Source organism: Pavona decussata, unplaced genomic scaffold (genome assembly GCF_977016875.1).
Source record: "Pavona decussata unplaced genomic scaffold, jaPavDecu1.1 SCAFFOLD_202, whole genome shotgun sequence".
Taxonomy (NCBI): Eukaryota; Metazoa; Cnidaria; class Anthozoa; order Scleractinia; family Agariciidae; genus Pavona; species Pavona decussata.
In genome coordinates, this window is record NW_028145610.1 from 945,001 (window position 1) to 958,561 (window position 13,561).

The 13,561-nt window shown below is 38.9% G+C and overlaps 1 protein-coding gene across 2 annotated transcripts in view; it reads left to right on the top strand.

Annotated features, from left to right (window-relative positions):
- The window catches only part of LOC146461011 (regulatory-associated protein of mTOR-like), a 51,447-nt gene that overhangs the window by 6,865 nt on the left and 31,021 nt on the right, over positions 1-13,561 (top strand). For both annotated transcript variants that reach the window (XM_085087443.1, XM_085087442.1), the window contains exons 6-16: positions 329-475; positions 1,089-1,252; positions 2,323-2,382; positions 7,331-7,431; positions 7,925-8,069; positions 8,744-8,819; positions 10,290-10,475; positions 11,205-11,315; positions 11,671-11,745; positions 12,400-12,465; positions 13,330-13,521. In XM_085087443.1, the coding sequence (XP_084943569.1) occupies positions 329-475; positions 1,089-1,252; positions 2,323-2,382; positions 7,331-7,431; positions 7,925-8,069; positions 8,744-8,819; positions 10,290-10,475; positions 11,205-11,315; positions 11,671-11,745; positions 12,400-12,465; positions 13,330-13,521 (1,323 nt within the window). The remainder of the gene's footprint in view (positions 1-328; positions 476-1,088; positions 1,253-2,322; positions 2,383-7,330; positions 7,432-7,924; positions 8,070-8,743; positions 8,820-10,289; positions 10,476-11,204; positions 11,316-11,670; positions 11,746-12,399; positions 12,466-13,329; positions 13,522-13,561) is intronic.

Sequence of the window (13,561 nt, forward strand, 5' to 3'; positions counted from 1 at the left end):
GGGATGGGGTGCAAAACAAGAAAACTTATGTGGGGGGGAGGGGGCATGGATATTTTCTGAAACTGCACATTCTTGCTTTGCTAAAAGTAGGCATAAAAATTAAATTGTATTTGCAGAATGTTGTGTTAAAAAGCACAGATATAATTTAATGATTTTCAACAATGATGACGGATAAACAAACAGTGTACTCACCTTTCTGTGTCTCGGTACTGGCCCAGATAAAAAGGGGGGGAGGGGTGATAGGTAGGGCAGAAAAGTGATGTAAGGTTATTAATAAATTCATGCTGTTGACTAATGATCACTTGTTCTATTCATGGCATCTTTGTAGAGTTACACCCAGTATATCCCACTGTCAGTGTACGACCTACAGACGTGGATGGGAAGCCCATCAATCTTTGTTTATGACTGTAATAATGCCGGGCTCATTATTCAGTCATTCATCCAGTTTGCCACCCAACGTGAGCAGGAGCAGGAGGTAGGAACTCTGTAAAAATTCATTATTAGAGGAACTAGAAGCAGTCTTAGTTTAGTCTGGCTTATTGATTTTCCACTGTAAGGAGGCTGGTACGAGCAAAGGATTGTGGAATCATTTGGATGGGTGGATGGATGTTGCACCAATGAATAAAATGCATTAATTTTCTTGTAGTAACACACCTCTTGTTAAATTTATAGTTTTCACCTAAATGAGTATTTCCTAGATGACTGACTGTCGAGAAATGCCCTTATTAGTCAGCACAATTTCCATCCTTCACTCGCACCAGTTTCCCCACAATTCCCCTTGGGGAATTTATAACAAGAATGCAGAAAGTTATTCCTATTTCAAATTCCAATTAGATCTGGAGAGTGACCCCATACTGTAAAGCATATTGATCAACTTGTCATGGAACATTTGTGCACTTTTGCAACTGTACAAATTTTAGAAGAAGTATCTGAGAGAAGAATGGTGAGAGGGCCTGGATAAAATGCATTAGGAGTGAGGAACTATAGGGACAGGATGGTGTGGAAACAGAATGTCAGTATCCTTATTTGCCTGCTGGCATGAAGAATGGTAACAATGTACTAATTAAAAATTAATTATCTCATTACAGCGCTGCTTGGCACAGGGCACCCCAATGCCAGTGCCACTTGCTGTCAAGAACTGCATCCAGTTGGCATCATGTGATGCAAACCAGCTGCTGCCAATGAACCCAGAACTACCTGCTGACCTGTTCACTTCCTGCCTGAGCACACCTATAAAGGTGGCTTTACGATGGTAAGTTTGTAGGCCACTGAATAACTAACTAAATAGAAGAAAGATCCTTACAGTTAGTACACAACTTAAGCAGTTGCAAAAGAAGGCCTGAAAAAAATTTCAGGCTTGAACAGGATTTGAACCCATAACCTTTGCGATGCTGGAACTGGGAGCTGGTCACATTGTGAGTTCGTAGTATACCCATGAAGGATGAATAAATGAACATGAATATGAACATGAATATATGAGGCAGTTCCAGAAAATATCCATACCTACTCCTTGGAAGGTCACTGGAAATTCGGAGGGGGTGGGGGTATCAAAAGCCAACATTTTTAAAGGAAAGTTTGGAGCTAAACTGGAATTTTCAGAGGGCTGGGCACAAACTGAAAAACCTTCCATGGGGGAGGTAGGGATATTTTCTGGAACAACACATTTTGGTTCCAAGCTTGAGAACTTGAATGAGGTAGTCAAGGACTCTTAATCTGTTGTAACTCAAAGGAGGGTTTCTCACAGGGGCTAAAAAAGCTGAATTGTAAAATGCTGTCACAGTAGCATCGTTAGGTAGATTGTGTAACAAAAGAGAACAGTGATGTAAATCTTGTTTCTCATGCAGAATAAACATGCATGAATATTTTCCACATTAGTATGACATCCAAGGTGTGTATATGACACTTGCAAATAACCGATACTGATACTCTAAAATACTGTTATGTTGGATTGCATTTCCTGAATGAGTGTAACTGTTAATAAAGTATTTGGATTTGGATAAACAATGACTTCCTTCTGCCTATACTGATGCATTTATGTAAAACTAAATATTAAGAAAAATATTTTCAAAACAACAGAGAGCAGTTTTAGCTGCTTTGCAGATTTGTATGAAGTATTACAAAACATGTAGTCTGGACTGCTGACCATGAATGAGTTGAGAGCCTTTCCTGGTTTAAATTATTTCATATGTGTTTTCTTTCTAAGTTCTTTTCAGCCATTTTTTTTTAGTGTTTTGAGGTGTTATTTCTAGAATTTGCAGGAGTTTCCTTGTTAGTCATTGCCATCTTTTAATTATTAATTTTTTTGGATAATCTTGTTTTTAGGTTTTGTGGTCAGAAAAGCAGCAAGCTTGTCCCTAATGTTACTCTTGACCTCATAGAAAAGTAAGTTTATTTTAAACAAATCAAACGTTAAATGAATATGAATATATTGAGCTGCGGATGAAAGATTAAATAGAAGAAAGATCCTCGCAGTTAGTACACAACTGCTTTTTAAAAACAATTCCTCTATTAGTCTAATATTTAAGCAAATATTCAGTGAAAGGCCTATGTTTTGAAGGCTGTAATGCCAAGAGGTCATTTTAACTTTTACACGAAAGAGATACCAACACTCAACTGATTTCTTGTTTCGTATAGACTGCACCAGGTAAAGTGAAGCATTGGTGGTTGTAAACAAAAAAAATCAGTCAGTTTCATTTTCAGTTTATTTTTTTGCCATTATCATAATTTTTTCACATTGTTACAAGATAAATATATGTTAAAATATAAAAGATAAATAAATAACAAAAGAGAGAGAAACATATGGCGAGGATGCCCATAGAGAAACCATTGGGGCTTATACAAGCTACAGGCTCCTCAAAAAAATTACAACTTTGAAATCAGGATTTTAGGCATAGCTTATTTAATTTATCAATTAATTTATTATTAAAAATAATTTATTAATTTAATTTATCAGTCCAGGGTTAGTATCTCCGTTACGTAGGTTGCTCGCATCTTCTGGAAAAGCAACAAGCTATTTCTTGTTACGCGGGATGCCCTGAGGGGGCATACCGTGTCTAAAAACGGGTCGATTTCTTTTTTTTTTTTTTTTTTTCTTCCTCGTAGTCACAAATCGGTACATTAATTTATTCATTAAACTCACCCCTCTCCTACTCGGGGTGTATTGTTCTGATTGTCTTCAACAGAAGCAGGCCAATCAAACTCCATTCTTGTCGCTTACATCACGAGGGAGGGGACCCACTCACCCCTACCTGTGTGACGTCAACGCATCATTTGATCTATTTATCAAAAACAGATTAAATTTGGCGCCATATTGTTAACATGTTCTGGACTCAAGTGTGCCGTTTTCAAACGGAAATTTCACCATTTTGAAGCGGCAAATCGAAAGAATAATTTTCAAGAAGCACCCGACATTTAAAACGGTGGCAATTGGTAAATTCCTCGCGAAGGAATCGTGCTTTGTTTGGCAGTCTTAGGCCACTTCGCGAGGCTGAAAAGAGGTCATTGAGAAGCTTACGTTATTGCAATGGAATTCCCGCAATTTCCCTTGAAACCCTGAGTAGCGTAACACAAGGGAAACAACGTAACGCGATCGTCGTGACTCAAACTATTCCATTAGCAAGGATAGTTTTATCAATCAGCGAAGCATACAGTTGGAATAAATGAACAAGATGCCTGCTACACTGGCATTACGCGTGATGCTGGGGCTGATTCATTTATTCCAACTGTATGCTTCGCCGATTGGTAAATCTATCCTTGCTAATGGAATAGTTTGAGTCAAGACGATCGCGTTACGTTGTTTCCCTTGTGTTACGTGACTCAGACTTTTACCGGAAATTTTTGAAATTCCATTACCATAACAAAAGCTTCTCAATGACCTCTTTTCAGTCTCGCGTTGTGGTCTAAGACTGTCAAACAAAGCACGATTCCTTCGCCATGAACTAACCAATTTCCACCGTTTTAAATGTCGAGTGCTTCTTAGAAGTTATTTTTTTGATTCACCGCTTCAAAATGGTGAAATTTCCATTTAAAAACGGCACACTTGAGTCCAGAACATGTTATAAACAATATGGCGCCAAATTTAATGCAGTTTTAATTAAGAAATCAAATGATGCGTTGACGTCACACAGGTAAGGGTGAGTGGGTCCCCTCCCTCGCGATATAAGCGACAAGAATGGATTTTGATTGGCCTGCTGTTGTTGAAGACAATCAGAACAATACATCCCGAGTAGGAGAGGGGAGAGTTTAATGAATAAATTAATGTACCGATTTGTGGATACGAGGAAGAAAAAAAAAAAAACAAGATGCCTGCTTTACTGGCATTACGCGTGATGCTGGGGCTGATTCATTTTTTCCAACTGTATGCTTCGCCGATTGATAAAACTATCCTTGCTAATGGAATAGTTTGAGTCACGACGATCGCGTTACGTTGTTTTCCTTGTGTTACGCGACACAGACTTTCACCGGAAATGTGTGGAATTCCATTACGATAACGTAAGCTTCTCAATGACCTCTTTTTAGTCTCGCGTCGTGGTCAAGGACTGTCAAACAAAGCACGATTCCTTCGCCATGAACTCACCAATTTCTACCGTTTTAAATGTCGAGTGCTTCTTAGAAGTTATTCTTTCGATTTGCCGCTTCAAAATAGTGAAATTTCCGTTTGAAAACGGCACACTTGAGTCCAGAACATGTTATAAACAATATGGCCCCAAATTTAACCCGCTTTTAATAAATAGATCAAATGATGCGTTGACGTCACACAGGTAGGGGTGAGTGGGTCCCCTCCCTCGCGATGTAAGCGACAAGAATGGATTTTGATTGGCCTGCTTCTGTTGAAGACAATCAGAACAATACACCCCGAGTAGGAGAGGGGTGAGTTTAATGAATAAATTAATGTACCGATTTGAAGCTACGACGAAGAAAAAGAAATCGTCCCGTTTTTAGACACGGTATGCTCCTTAGGGCATCCCGCGTAACAAGATGCCTGCTACACTGGCATTACGCGCGATGCTGGGGCTGATTCATTTATTCCAACTGTATGCTTCGCCGATTGATAAATCTATCCTTGCTAATGGAATAGTTTGAGTCAAGACGATCGCGTTACGTTGTTTCCCTTGTGTGACGTGACTCAGACTTTTACCGGAATTTTTTGAAATTCCATTACGATAACATAAGCTTCTCAATGACCTCTTTTCAGTCTCGCGTCGTGGTCTAAGACTGTCAAACAAAGCACGATTCCTTCGCCATGAACTAACCAATTTCCACCGTTTTAAATGTCGAGTGCTTCTTAGAAGTTATTCTTTCGATTCACCGCCTCAAAATGGTGAAATTTCCGTTTGAAAACAGCGCACTTGAGTCCAGAACATGTTATAAACAATATGGCGCCAAATTTAATGCAGTTTTAATTAAGAAATCAAATGATGCGTTGACGTCACACAGGTAAGGGTGAGTGGGTCCCCTCCCTCGCGATATAAGCGACAAGAATGGATTTTGATTGGCCTGCTGTTGTTGAAGACAATCAGAACAATACATCCCGAGTAGGAGAGGGGAGAGTTTAATGAATAAATTAATGTACCGATTTGTGGATACGAGGAAGGAAAAAAAAAAAAAAAAAAAGAAATCGACCCGTTTTTAGACACGGTATGCCCCCTCAGGGCATCCTGCGTAAAAAAAAAAGAAATCGACCCGTTTTTAGACACGGTATGCCCCCTCAGGGCATCCCGCGTAAAAAAAAAAGAAATCGACCCGTTTTTAGACACGGTATGCCCCCTCAGGGCATCCCGCGTAATCAGCCCCAGCATCACGCGTAATGCCAGTATTGCAGGCATCTTGCAATACTTTCGAGGTATTTTTTTAACCCCCCCCCCCCCACCCCTTTGGAAATTCCTCAAATACAGAATATAACCCCACCCCTTCTGGAGAAGTTTTATTTCAAAAGAACGCCTCAAAACTCAGTTTGATGTGAACATTTCAGAAATATCAAGAACTGCCTACACGAGGAGAAAATATGCGTTATCCAAGAGCATGCGCGCTGTTCAATATTTTCACCAGTAGAGTTTGCCAAAAAGCTTTTGATACTGAAATAATTGTTGTGTTTTATATTTACCTGTGGTCATTGACATCAAACTTTACCATTAGCTTCGCTGAAGATTTTAAATCTAAATTGTTGGAATAAGTCCGGCAATGCAAAAATGTGTTTTCATTCAATTTGCATATGTCATGTTTACGTTCCTATGCAAATTTGTAGGAGATCAAAAGGATTATCGCTTTAGTTCTACCCAATCGATATTTCTCATGGTAATCATTCAGTCTAGTTATTTTAGTCAATAGTTTTCCTATTGAATCAAAATAAGCATTAGCAGGGCAGGGAGACAAATTGACCTTTCAGATCGTAACTTGAAACCCCAGACGAAATGGAGCGCAAAACGAAATTAGCATGTTCACGTTCTTATGCAAATTTTGTATGAGATCAATAACGCATTAAAAGGATGTCGAATTGGCTCTATTTTGTTGAATTTTGGCATAGAAATTAAGTTAATAGTTTTGGACTTTGAGTTGAAATACTTTGGACAAAATAAGTTTTAACACGGGTCAGTTTTGACAAACCAGTTATAATTGACCCCGGGAATTGACCTTTGCCCGTAACTTTACACAGCATGCAAAAATAACAAACAAATATAATTTTAATGTTTTATGTAAAATAATTTGGGGTTTTCACATTATGGCCATACAAAAGTTTCCCTTTTAAACATTGATACAAATTCAATTGTTGCCAGTGAACAATATTTTTCTACGCAAGAAAGTTTCACAAACAACAGTTTTATAATCACTGCGTCATGCAACACAGACGTAGATCTCTTGTCTCACTTGGACTATTTCGCTTACAAAGGCTTTTCGGAGAAGGGAAACATGTTTTTAATGTAACAAGGGTTTCTTTAAAACAGTTAAACAAAGTAACGTCTTCAAGAAAGATCTACGAAGTTGCTAAGTTGGTAAGTTACAATTTTGAACAACTATGTCTGGCATGAACGTGAAGTTGACCCTCTGGAAACTTATCCAACCATTCACCCCTCCTCCCCTCTGGAATTTCGTGGGCCATTGACCCCCCCTCCCCCCCCCACCCCTCTGGAATTTCCAATTCCCTCCGTGGTGGGGGTATGGATATTTTCTGGAACCACACATTAGAGCTTATTTGGTCAGGAGCAATTTTGATTTTAAGGCAAAAAATGAAGACTTAACGTCTGCCTTGCATAAACCCTTTATTTATTATTGTTGGTTATATAATTTGTTCTCAGTTTAACTTATCAATACATGTAACATCTTTTGTACATAGGATTCCTGGTCGTCTGAATGACAGGAGAACACCATTAGGAGAACTCAATTGGATCTTTACAGCAGTGACTGATACTATCGCCTGGAACACGCTGCCAAGAGGTAGAATGTAACAAATACCTCAAACTATAAAAAACAGTGAATAAATAAATAACACTTACATTCTTATAGGGCGTATTTCCGAAACTCAAGACACCTTTCAATAGTCAGTATTACCCTTACAAAATTAACAAAAATTCATAAATAAGTCACCTTATTTAAGTGTCAATGTATTTAGTGCAATTAAGCACTAATTGGGGACACTCTCCTGATAGAACTGGAATTTAAAATGTTGGTTTTTGAGGAGAGGAGAAAACTTGAGTACTCGGAAAAAAACCTCTTGGAGTAAGGACGAGAACCAATAACAAACTCAACTCACATATGATGAGGAGTCCTGTAATTGAAGCTGAGCCACATTGGTAGGAGGCGAGTGTTCTCGCCACTGCGCCATCCCTGTTTCCCGATACCTTTTGTAAAGCCCACATGAAAATAAAAGACGTGGGTTCTGTGATAAAGCTGTGATCTTAATTTGCCTCTTGACATTTGATTATTTTAGAGCTGTTTCACAAGCTTTTCAGACAGGATCTGCTAGTCGCAAGCTTGTTCAGGAATTTCCTTCTTGCTGAGAGAGTCATGCGATCATACAACTGTACACCTGTTTCAAGTCCCAGACTGCCCCCTACCTACATGCATCCTATGTGGTAAGTCTTTGTTAATAATAAATAATAATTATCAGTTGCATTGGTCTGTTGGCTAACATGTCACACATTCCTCAAATAGTTGTAATATCTTTCTGGGCCTGGAAAATATAGTATAGACAATGCCACTCAAAAGAGATTACTAAATAAATCAATAAAATAATTAATCTGAAACATTGCATATTGGATGTGGAAAGTTGTCCGGACATCAATAAACAGTTCTCAAATCATTAGTAATTTATTATATTCATGAAGAGAAAACAAATGAAACCGCTACCATAATGAAGGTTTGGAAATTAAAGTTATCATAAAATTTGGTGAAATTTTCCATTGGATTTCTCCAAGAATTATTAGTGGTTTGAGAAGCTATATCAAACACTTGAAAGGGTGTAGAAAAATACTGCTTTTTGCAGCCTGAAATTTGTTGCATGTGGAGGTGGTAATACAGACAACAAACAATCACAACTTTGTTGAAAATGAAAATAAAAGAAAAGAAAATGTTGTTCACATTACTTGACCTTTAATGGTGTTAACAATTAAATTGTTGCACAAAATAATATAAAACCACATTTTTAATGCTCTTAACTTTTTCCATTGAACACTTCCTAACACCAGGATTGAACTTACCGTTTGATTATTTTGATAACAAGATTGTACTCTTTCTGTTGATTCTGTAGGCAAGCATGGGATTTAGCAGTTGACATTTGCCTTTCTCAGTTGCCAGAGGTGATTGAAAACCCTGGAAATTTTAAGGTGGGTGGCCTTCTTGATGAATGCAAATATAATGTTAATTTTAACTAATATCACCTTCCACGAAAGTGAGTGTGTCAGTCTGTTGGTCAATAAATCAATTTGTGAATACTCATGGCAATTTCACAAATAGATTCCATTTTGCCGTGCGTCTGTACTCTGATAACGCACGGATGACGTCAAAACGTGGTGAGAACAAAGAAGTACGCTACGAGCCGCAGGCGAGTAGCGTGACTGATGTTCTCACCACGTTTTGATGTCCTCTGTGCGTTATCAGAGTACAGACCCATGGCAATATGGAATCTATTTGTTTTATACAATAACCAAGACATTTCAACACATTTCGGGAGCAAGCATCACGTTGCCTGAGCTGAGTCAAAAACTTTCCAGCAAACCTAGTTTTGGACTATTACACAAATGCAATTATGATCTTCTAAATTAGAGTATAATCCGAAAGAATTTTACTAATAATATTTTCGAAACTAACCTTTATTCCAGAAGGAAATCCTGACCTCAAAATATTACAGCATGTAAGTCGCTTCACTGCGATTTGTAATCGATTACTCGCCATTACCGGATTTCTAGCGGCGACATATTTCGACAAATATTTGCTTCCTTTTCACGTCACAACAAAGTTCTAGTTTTCCTATCCTGTTTGAGGTCACTCTCAACGGTCTTTGTCCAATTTTTTGTTGGGCAGTTTTCCTTTCCTGCGAGAATTTGCCTGTGTTTGTCCGCTACTCGCAAAAAAAAACATTTTGCAAAACTTTGTTGACCAGTCGCTCTGGCTGGACTCTAGACTCTGATCACGTGCGCCGGTCACGCCACTCGATGACGTCAATCGTGCGTCTATACTCTAATCACACACTCCTCTAGACCAATCAAAACACGAGCTTTACACAGTTCATTGTATAAAATATAATAGCCACATGACAGCCAGCTGTGGGTTTGATTCCCGTTGAGGGCACAGATCTCGTGTAGTCTCCCATTTTCTTACTAGGGCTAATTTATGGGTTCACTTAGCACTACAACAGGTCTACACTGTAGAGTTTGAATCCCCTGACCCATCAGTTAGTCAGTCAGCCAAGTAATCAGGCATTGGAACAAAAGGTCATCTCAGTTATGGGCTTTTCAGTATTATAATTATACCAATCAATCAATCAATCAATCAATCAACCAACCAACCAACCAACCAACCAACCAACCAACCAACCAACCATCCAACCAACCAACCAACCAACCAACCAACCAACCAACCAGCCAGCCAGCCAGCCAGCCAGCCAGCCAGCCAGCCAGCCAGCCAGCCAGCCAGCCAGTCAGTCAGTCAGTCAGTCAGTCAGTCAGTCAGTCAGTCAGTCAGTCAGTCAGTCAGTCAGTCAGTCAGTCAGTCAGTCAGTCAGTCAGTCAGTCAATCAATCAATCAATCATTATTTAGTTATCTGGCTCATGCTGTTACTTCCTATTGATTTCCAGCACAGCCCATTCTTCTCGGAGCAGCTGACAGCATTTCAGGTGTGGCTGGCTATGGGTGCGGAGGAAAGAGACCCACCAGAGCAGCTGCCAATAGTCTTACAGGTTCTGCTGAGTCAGGTGCATAGACTGAGGGCCTTGGATCTACTCGGCAGATTCTTGGATTTAGGACCCTGGGCTGTGAATCTGGTGAGTCCCAAGAAAGTCTTGAAATTCTCCCAGCAGCTGTACATGATGTTTATGACTGAAAAGACCAAAATCATGTTTTTGAAGTTATTTCCTGTGCTTGATTTATTTTCCAGGGTCATGTCACTGAATACTTTTCATGGCTGAGTAAGTTTGATTTTATGGGTAATCTTGGCTGTTGTAGGTTGACCTTCCTGAAAAAGCTACAAGCCTGATATAGCTAAAATATGACAGTGCTAGATATGTCCTTTGTGACTAGACAACTGAATTTTGTTCAGCATTTAATGAATGAAGTTAGGTATGCATCTTGAACAGCTGCAAAACTGCCTTAGTTACATGACTGCAATGGTCGTTCATCCACAGTTGACATTATATGATATATCATATATGCTTTACTTCATAGAGTTCAAATAAATGAATGGCCATGACGATAGTGCTTATAATTCACAATGCAGTTCGCAAAAAGATTCAAACCCATGACCTCTGCAATGCCGGTGCAGTGCTCTACCAATTGAGCTATCAAGCCAACTGGGAGCTGGTCATTCTGTGAATTTGTAAATAAATGTATACATCAAGGTGAAGTGACGGAATTGAAATATATGAAATTCATAGTTTTGAATTGCAGGTGCAACAAAGAATAAGTGAATGACCATTCTTTCACCCACAGTTCAAATATAACGAACTTCATATATTCTTCTCCCATTATTCATAGAGTTTGTAATTTCTTTTCAGGCCTTATCTGTTGGCATCTTTGCTTACGTGCTAAAACTGCTCCAGAGCTCTGCAAGAGAGTTAAGGCCTCTGTTAGTCTTCATCTGGGCTAAGATCCTGGCTGTTGATAGTGTAAGTCACTCATGAGATCGGTTTGCATATTGCTATTATAATTTAATAAACTGTATTTTATTTTATTCATGTTTTCACTGATTTTTTAATGAGTCATGTTGTACTAATGTGAAAAAAAAAAAGCTTTATTTTGCCCAAAATAAACTGTCATGACCATGGTTTTGGTACTGTGTGATCCATTTGTCCGCAATGTTAATAATGAACAGAATGCAATTTTGCAGTTGATATAGTAATGATTTATGTTTTTTGTCAGTGTGTGTCGTCATCAATACCCATCTATTATGAATCCTTTTCTTTGAAATTGGGAAGCCTTCAGATCATTTATCATGATGTTGATATACCATTGTTTCTGCAGTCTTGCCAAGCAGATCTTGTGAAGGACAATGGCCATAAATACTTCCTGTCTGTGTTAGCAGATGCTTACATGCCAGTAAGTGCCAAAATTTAATATACTCACCATAGTGTTGTTTAAGTAACATCTTGTATGCATGTTTAACCTGATTCAGATCAGGCTTTTGAAATCTTTGAGGATGGGGGGATTGTATCCTCAACCCCTCCTTCCCCCTTTATTAAGTACTCAAAGAGTCATGTGAATATTAGAGGATTTTAAACTACAGACCTCAACAGGAAAAGGTTTTGCAGATGAGCTTATGTTGCGACGTGATGTGGTTATTTCGTCTTGATTTCCCCGCAGACCTACCAACTTTCATAGTTTCACTGCTAGACTTGCAGTTTCAGGTATCATCTCCTGGTCTCACACTGCGACTTCTTAGTTTCATGGTTTAAAAGAGACCTGTATTACACTCTGGTGAAATTGTAGGTTGGGAGCAGAAAAACCCCTCGAAATTATGCATGGTTGTTGGTTCAGACCATTTATAACTGTGTCAGGAATTGCATTAGCTGCCGAGGTAAACTAGACACAAGTTTTCAGCCTTGTTTTCATTAAGGCCATTCTAGACTTCAAACCGGGTGAAGTGAATTCCTCTAGTTCTTTGTTTCTGATTCCAAAGTCCATGCAGGGAGATCTCCCTCCCTCCACCCTGGTGAGAATAGGATTAATATGAATTTTGTTGTTTTCTTGCAGGCTGAACACCGCACAATGGCAGCATTTGTGTTGTCAGTCATTGTCAATGAATATCCAATTGGTCAGGTGAGGGACAAAGTTTTGTGTTTTGACCATGGTTCATCCATTCATGAGTCTGTGCATTGATCAGTCCACTGATTACTTTGTCCCTGCGACAGTCAGTAAGTTACTCACTCATCCTCATGGCCCCTAGTAAGGCATAAGGCTGCCACAGTCGGTTGTGTTAACTAGTGAAACTGGTGAAGGTTTATCCAATTGACTAAATAGTAATAAATAAATAAATAAATAAATGACTTTATTTAAGTGTCAAAGAATTTAGCGCTGTACATAGCACTAATTGGGGACACTATAAACCAGTGAAATAAACATACAAACTGAAAATATAACATTGTTAAAAATCCCAACTGGTAGGAGGCAAATCAGTGGGCTATTTACAAAGCATGGCCTTAAAGCGTGACTTGAACTAGTTTTTTAGCTTTGGCTAGTTTTCCATTAAATGGATAACGGATCATAAGATGGTTCGTTTCTATAGAAACTGAGTTGCTGCGTCAGTGGGGAGTGGAAACGAATGTTTGGTTTTATCAACAGAGTTGATAACTTAAGGTAAATTGGCTGCCGTAAAGAGATACGAGTGCTGATGTTTTGAGCGGCAGCCCTTCGTCAGAGCAAATCTGCTTATATGTTTGTAAATCAGTAAGTCAGCCAGGCACTGCCACTAAGTTATGTGCTTTTAAAAGTATTTTATCAAGTCAGCCTAACCACTTACAAAAAAGACCTTTATTCTTTCAGTTAATTGGTGCAAATTTAGAAACAACACAAGTTTACCAGAAGCCATCTTATCCAACATTGTGGCTTATTCTAGGCACAAGGTGTACATCAGTTTAACTCAGTTTTGTTATTAATTCTTTGTTACTTTGCATTAATGTTCAGGAAGCCTGTGTACAAGGAAACTTGATAGCTATCTGTCTGGAGCAGTTGACGGATCCTCACCCACTCTTGAGACAGTGGCTCGCCATATGTCTGGGCAGGGTGTGGTTCAATTATGAGGCTGCCAGGTGGTGCGCTGTGAGGGATAGTGCCCCTGAAAAACTCTACTGTCTTCTGACTGATCCACTGCCAGAGGTAAGAAGTGCAATAATTAACAATTATTATTCCACAAACG